Source organism: Papilio polytes, unplaced genomic scaffold (assembly GCF_000836215.1).
Source record: "Papilio polytes unplaced genomic scaffold, Ppol_1.0 DF821067.1, whole genome shotgun sequence".
NCBI classification, from domain to species: Eukaryota; Metazoa; Arthropoda; class Insecta; order Lepidoptera; family Papilionidae; genus Papilio; species Papilio polytes.
This window is the reverse complement of record NW_013528137.1, coordinates 3,425,793-3,433,712: the sequence shown is the minus strand read 5'-3', so window position 1 is coordinate 3,433,712 and position 7,920 is coordinate 3,425,793. Positions and strand designations below refer to the sequence as shown.

General features: G+C 33.4%; 2 protein-coding genes across 2 annotated transcripts; both read right to left on the bottom strand.

The window, feature by feature from the left end:
* Window positions 1-1,765: 1,765 nt before the first annotated feature.
* LOC106109742 (lipase member I-like) lies at window positions 1,766-3,205 on the bottom strand. Its single transcript, XM_013291343.1, has 2 exons — window positions 3,012-3,205; window positions 1,766-2,743 (listed from the first exon to the last, which is right to left on the bottom strand). The coding sequence occupies exons 1-2, from the start codon at window positions 3,130-3,132 to the stop codon at window positions 1,833-1,835; spliced, it is 1,032 nt and encodes a 343-aa protein (XP_013146797.1). The 5' UTR covers window positions 3,133-3,205; the 3' UTR covers window positions 1,766-1,832.
* Window positions 3,206-5,108: 1,903 nt separating this feature from the next.
* On the bottom strand, window positions 5,109-5,885 carry LOC106109684. The gene is made up of 2 exons (XM_013291270.1): window positions 5,859-5,885; window positions 5,109-5,723 (listed from the first exon to the last, which is right to left on the bottom strand). The coding sequence occupies exons 1-2, from the start codon at window positions 5,883-5,885 to the stop codon at window positions 5,244-5,246; spliced, it is 507 nt and encodes a 168-aa protein (XP_013146724.1). The 3' UTR covers window positions 5,109-5,243.
* Between the last annotated feature and the right edge of the window lie 2,035 nt (window positions 5,886-7,920).

Here is a 7,920-nt window from a genome sequence, read left to right as displayed (position 1 = left end):
TTACAATATTTCGAAAATGGAAACCTTAAATTTTATTTCTCAATACAGATAAACAACATGTGGCAACACATATAAATCTAATAAAGATAGTTCCGGGAGCGACGGGCCGAGTGGAGTCATGTTATATTTCAAGCTGGGAACTTGATCGCTGCGATTTGTAGTTGAAAATGATACTGTCTTTCCTTTCCTTAGATGTGGTGCAAACATAAAGAGATCAACAATAAATAGACAAGTTCCTTATTAAATCTAAATAGATATACTAACCGTACGATCTTAATTCTTACTAATATAATGAATGCGAAAGTTTAGATGAATGTTTGTTCGAAAGTATCTTACGGATCTCCATGAAATTTGGCACAGATGTAAAAAATAGTCTGGAAGAATACAATCTACATGTTTATGCTTTTTTAAACCTTACTGATAGATGCGCGTGCAAAAGCTAGCTTCAAAATTCTTATCATCATCAACTTGCCCTTATCCCTTATAGAGGGTCGGCGCAGTATGTGCTGCTATATACATCTCTATCAGCCGTCATATCTGAATCCACTCCTTTCTTAAGCATATCCTCTTTCACACAATCCATCCATACTTTCTTCGGTCTTCCTCTTCCTTTGTAGCCATCCACATTCATTCTTAACACTTTCTGGTTTATGTCCCCATCGTCTCGTCTCATAACATGTCCATAACATGCTAACCTTTTGCTTCTCAATTTCTTCAAAAATCTTATCAATGTTACCTAATTCTAAATCTTATTCATAATATTTTTTAGAATCTTTTGTAATACAATGATTAATTGCCTCTTATTAATAATAATAATATAGACAACTATAAATGTCATTAACTAATGGTTTTTTTCTTATTGCTATTGTAATTATTATTTGTTAAGTAATCAATAAATGTAATGACATTATAAATGTGTAATTAATGTGTTTGTGAGTGTTATAACAAAGAAATAACAGACAGTTGTTAGAATAAAACTATCCCCTACAGTGTAGACCACTAACTAATCAATGAAATGTAACACGGTCAGAGCAGGACGATAAACGCCGTGTTATTTTGGAATGAAGTGGGAATTCCTCGCACAATCTAAACTACATTTTCTATGTTATAACACTAAAACATCTGCAACCGAAGGAGCTATCAGAAGTAATTACGAGAATTATATAGTTGCTATTTAACTCGTATAACATCAGGCCATAAACCTGTGGACTCAGTGAGTGAGAATGTTGTCAGTAAAATTGATTTACCTGCCTTAATAAAGATACATAGTAGTATGGTATATACAGATAGTAAATCTTAGTCATACAGAGAGATAAAAATCGACTCCACCCTGATTTACATTGTAACTTGTATGCACGATGACTCATTTAGTTGATACGAGTCGTCGCACGCAAACTTCGATAGCGCAAATTTGGACCACACGTTACGCCATTTTGACAGTGCAGAATTAAAAAAAGTAGCCTATAACATACCCGTCTATGTCAGTGAAAGTTGATCGAAATGAGCCCAGCCGTTTGGGAGATTACCTGGAACAAACGCGGCTTGCGTACATACAGACCGAGAGACAGACAAAAATTTTTTTCGTTATCAGAAACGCAAATACACCATCTTCCCGAAATCTGGAATTTTTCTTTTGATATTACAAATAGAATTTTATTATATGTATAGATAAGAATGTAGATATCTGTTAATAAATATAAGTAAAACGCCAAAATCAAATTTGTACTTAATTTATTATTCATTTCATTGTACAATATTATCTGGTAAATCTTAAACTAGTAATGGACTAGTGAATGACTAAGACGACATAAATTCAAAAACACTATTAATCCTTACTGAATATCGTAACCTTCTGTCGAAAAATAGTACACACCAGTCGCATTACCAGGGTTCCAAAACCCTGCGATTGTAACATCATTAGCAGAGCAACTGCCACCTTTGTACTTCTTATACGAATCACATTTCCTCGCCAAGAACCATTCGGGATGGTTGACCGTTGCTGTCCATAGATCTATGCAGGCTCTATGATTACATTTAGCAGCTTTAGGTGAATCAAAAATACCTGGTATCAAAGGAGTCTTACAATTCGGTTGAGATTGGCCTTTCTTATTAACAAAGAAATCTACATCAGCCAATACGCTTGTGGTTCCTAGACCACCTGCATTACAATGATAAACTTCAACATAATCAGCTACTCCAGATCTGATTTGATTTTCTATAAAGCTGTTTGAAAAGCAAGGACCTGCTGGATCTAATGCTGTTATTCTTGAGATTTTCTTTCCGGTATTTTCGAAGAATATCTGTCCAGTATGTCCGAGAATTTGACCTCCTAAACTATGTCCAATACAGTGTATACTATCAGGTGATATACCTCCTTCGTTTAGTATAGTTAGCATTTGCGCTAAAGCTTTACCAATGTAGTGAACGTATCTTACAGATCTCTCGTAACTCTTTATGTAACCTTGCTTATCGTTCGTGTATGGAGAATGATCGAGTATAATTAGGTAACTGTTTGGATAGTTTCTAAACGTATCTCGCACACGTTCTTCCGTCCTCTTGTTTATATTAGATTTGTAACCACCAACAAAGATAATGAATCTTTTAGTTTTATCTAGTTCTTTGTAAGATAAAATCCCATTACCTGCGTTGTTTATACTATATGTTTCTACTTCGTTTCTTGGAAAATCATAAAAATAGACATCGATTTCACTGACGTCGAGATCTAGTGTTCTATCGTGACTACCTGGAAAATATAACATTTTTGTCGCTGTTTACGTTCTGTATTTTATAAATAACACATCCTTTATATTTTATTTAATATCAAACTGCTGTTACTGTTTGTTCTTATAACAAAAATATATTAAACTTTTCAACTTTTAAAATATTGCCTTCTATTTGATACTAACTTTGTATCTGCATAAATTAATTTTTATGTAAAATAATTGACCATATCCACAAGTTTTTAACGTCATATTTTATGTGGAACTAAAATTAAAAAATACAATACTTACATTTGATTAATTTTGAACGTAAAGCAATTTGAAAAGGTCCATATTTCTCCAAATCTCCTCGTCCCCAGCAATTTATCGAAACAAAAAAGCATATAAAAACACACACTGATAATAGTGTCATTATGATAAATAAATAAACAACAATAAACAAAGAAATCGTCAGTAAACTACGTAGTTGTAACGTTAACTGTGCCTCTCACTCGTACAGTCATTGTCAAAGTAATAGGATGAACTGAAACGGCCAGTGACGTCACATGACACAGTCTAATGAGATTAGAGCAGTGCAATCACCTTTATTGAAATGTTATTACTGTAAACGTGTTTATACAGACAATCAGAATGGATATTTGTACCGATTTTGTGTTTTTAAAGTCTTTATTTTAGATAAAAATAAACATTTACATTTCAAACTTAATTTTAATAATGAGAAATTTGTACGTCTTTGTTTTTTTTTTATAATTAGTGTGTCTTACCTTTATTATTATTGTATTTTAGTAACATTATTTTGTTGAAATTAAACGGTTTTAAAGCATAGAAATGATTCGTTCTGTCTGATTCACAACACTTATCTACACCGTTCTGTAATCTGTACTGTTTGCCACTTTTGTATCAGCCAATAGCAGATAAGAAGTTATCGTCGGAATCAGAGTGCGTGAAGAATTGTGGATTGTAGGATTCGAGACCTTTAATGGCTTCTTAGTCATTAGATGCTCTTTACAATGTTAAAGAAGTTAAAAAAAATAACGGTTAAATTATTTAAACTTTGTGGATTGTAAAACAATGTCAGTGTTAAAATTGTGGCATATGACCACCATTTCATTTTGATCTCTGTCGTGACTCAAGGTGTTATTTTTCACAATGAATGGTCGTTTTATCGAAATCTAATTTACAAAGAAAATTACAGTGTATTTACAATGGAATATAATCATATTACACTCGTAGTTGCTTTCATAACGCAAAAAAATATGCAATTTAAATAATTCCAAAAACAAAGTTAAAAAAAGATTTTCAATAAATGCAAATTTCAAGTATCAGAGCCTTTCTCGAACAATTCGATGAGAGATTCGGATTAAGATTTTGTTGAGATTCAATGAGAATTGTTACGTTTAGAGGAATGATTTAAGAGCATTTAGTCTAAGCATCTTTAGGAGTAACTAACCGCGAAAGCTCCTTTGGGAATTTCAGCTCAGCGCGCTACCTGAGCATACGTTCGTAAGCTGCTCAAGCACTCCTCAGAAAGGGGCTTTAAGCTATTGCTCATAATGCGATTAATATTATGTGACTTTAGAGCGTTTATGCAATCACAGGTTCATAGATTGCTATTATTAGCTAAGCACTAACAATTAATCTTAATACCGTGTGTTCGAGCAGTATAGCGCCATCTATTTTGTTAAATTAAAACTAGTTTTATTATTAAATTGTGTGCGGTCGAAATAAGGTGCAATGTACAACAGGTAGTATTGTTCTTATCGTCGTAATATAGGAACAGCTACACTATAGAAAGGAAGGCACGAATATTGATGGCATATTGTGCACGTCGCTCTAACTAGATGCACTTTGTCCCCATCCAGCATTGCGATCTCGCTGACGTACAATGTATTTCTCTCCCCGCCATCCAAACTTGGCCTATTCGCTTTTTGTTTTTAACCTTTCCCTTGACGTGAACTCACGTCAGTTGGAGATCACGTATAATTGGCCGTTTCTGTCAACAACAAATTTGTATCTGCAAACAACGCAGTCGTTATTGCTATGAGAGTAGGATCTATTTTACTACGTTTCAAATACTTTAGATGTTGCGCTGCTGTCAATGTGCCGTAAATGTGTTGAGCAAGCTTTCATGAGTGACGTATACCAGACATTTCATTACCCTATTGTTCATGTTTGCGATACTGAAGTCAATTCATTTGATTTGAGGTTTGCATGTTCAATTATGGTAACCTGAACGACCACAAGAGCGCTTTAACTAATCGAATCTAATGAAATTACAATACATTTTTCACAACAGAAGAACCAGGTGGTAAGAAAATAACAATTCACGGCCATGACTCGAAAAACATTTTTTTAATAAAATAAATAAATTTTAATTTATAACTTTGGTAGTTAGTTACTAGTAATTTTCACACACAACAAAAGACGTTTGGAGTAGACACTTTAGTATCTTCAACGATATGTTAAACAGCAAAATTAGCAATTTCATTAGTTTCATTTTAAATTGGTACAGTCCTGGTGAGATTAACCAACAATTTTCGCAAAATTGGGGAAATCTGGCCAAATCTCATCAGTGTCATTTGCACAAGATGATTTTTTTTCTAACTTGCTTTCTTTAATTCCTGTTCTTTCATCATTCAAATGATCTGCTAAGGTTTCCCCTCGATTCATTTTCTGATATTTCACCACCAGATCTAAGACTTCATGTTGCATTCTTAAGCGGAGATCACTTCTCAAATTCCTCATAGCGTTTCCTACATATTGTCCGAATACAAAATCTTCGTTGACCTGATGAGTTAAGAATTCTCTTCCAAGTTGTACAAGTACCTCTTTAACTAGTCTGGTCGCTGACGAGTTGCTTGTATTATTTGTTATTGAACGGGGTGTTTGCTTCCACGTTGGTTTTTCATATTTCGGTCGTATAGCAGGAGGACCGATAGCGACTGACACAACCTCGTCGTTCTCAATATCGTCTTCTTCTAGTGGTTTTAGATGACCTGAAGGCTGAAGAAAAATATATGCAACAAGGAAGTTATTACACTTTTAACAATTTACTGTAGTAAATCACAAAGATAAGTAATTTAGGGCATCAGAGACTTAAAGATTCAACAAAAGGAGGGTATCTTAATAAGATGAAACAATTTGATAAAATGTATCTGCAAACATAAATACGTACTTTCTTCCTTAACTCTCTGGATCTTTGAGTTGTTGTCCTTCGTTTAACTTCGTTTTCGTTTTGCGCCATGTGTCGTTTAGCATGAATATGTACAGCCTTGGTTGTGTCTCCGGAAGACCTCCTATTATCACCTCGCCATGCCTCCTACAACAAGTAACTAGTTATATTATTTAGTAAAAGATCAGGACATGAGCTAAATTCCTTCTCAAATATAAGAGGACATCTATATGTCTGTGTCTGTCCACAGCTAAAATGAGGCATTCATAATACCTTCCACAGCATGTGCTTATCCGAACCTTGTATCTAGCGACTTATATTAATTAAAAAACATATTAAAAAAACAACTAATACTATTGATATAAAACATGAATGATTTTATCGAGTAATTAGTGACTAAAATCCGGTACTCACAACAATAGCAGTCGGCACTATGAAAACAATTAAAAAAACTGATATCATTTTGGCGTCCATCGCTATATGCTAGCAACCACTGACTGCACAATCATCAATACTTTACTTAAGACAAAGAGTACGTTGGTGTTTTGTTGACAAAATATGCATCATTTGATTGAATAAACAACGGATTGTTGTGATGAGAGAGCATAGCGGATGTGGTTCAACTTATGTAGGTTTTTAATGATTACTCTTTTCGGATAAGCCACACTTGATCTATCAACTAATTATTATATACATTGTAAAGATTAAAACTCGAATACAACAAAAATGAAAAGACAAGGAAGAAATTTTGTTGAAGACATGACATGTTTTGAATTCTCTTTGATGTTATTTTCGTTTACAAGGTAAATATTTACCTCTAATACTTCAACAAGCGCATACTTATTTATTGTTTTAATGGCACAAGATTGTTGGTGCTTTGCTTTTGTTTTCTTCAGTCATGTGTCCGTCTTATCAAATTTATGTTATAACCATATTTTTTATGGGCAGCGCTATGTCGTCCTTTCGCTCCCCCTAACATTTTTTTTTGGTCAGAGACCTGGGGATTGGGTGTTGCTTTATTTATGTGTTAAAACTAAAATTTACATTAAAATCACAGTATACACATTTCCTATATCAAAATATTAAATCCTAAATTAAAAACAATAAAATTTGAACCATATTGTCACTATAGAAAGGTCAACAAGGAATAAAAAGGAGACTTTCAAAATAAACACAGCTACACTAAGCACATCAGAGCGGTCGGTTGTCCTGAGTGTTACAAGTTTTATCCCCTTCCAACAGCCCTCTCTGTACAGAACAAATAAAGTGGCGTGAACCCTGATGCAGCTGTAATGTTCGCACGCTGCTTTGCCTCTTGCATCCACTTACCTCACCCGGATATGTTGCTAAATATTTAAAATTTCGCTTCAAGTTGTAAAACAGGATTTAATCGAATTTGTTGACTGAATTAAAAACTGCCAATAACTTTCCAGTCATTGTATTTAAACTTTAAATTAAGGTACTTGTAAGGTCATCGACAAAAATTGTTTTGGTGTACTTTACGCCCGATACGCGCTGTAAAAGTGAATTAAAATTGTCAATTACGTGATGTGTTCTTTGTCGCAAGTTTTCGTACTTAGGCCGAGATATTTAAAAGAAATAGCTAACTGAGCTTCAAAATCGATTATTTGTTTTTTTTTTACTTTAGATACATATTTTATTTCGATTCATAGATGCGCATTATTTTCAAGTTAGATAAAAATGGATACTCGTTATACTAATTTTCAAAAAATTAGAGCAATGGTAATATGCTTGTTATAAAAAATGTTGTATAAAAAAACAAAACCGACTTCCAAACAAAATACACTTAAAGCAAGAGTACCTTCTTTTGGGAAGTCGGTCAAAAATGGATGTATCTCTCGAAGCGTTAAATGTATTCCTAAATTATTAGTGTAGTGTGTAATTTAAACACTAGCGTTTTTAAGAGTATTATTTTACTTTGTTAAACTAAATAACGTTAAAATATCCTCCATTCTCAACATCTGTTCAATCAGTAAAACCATCAAACGATAATGGAATTTATTTTGA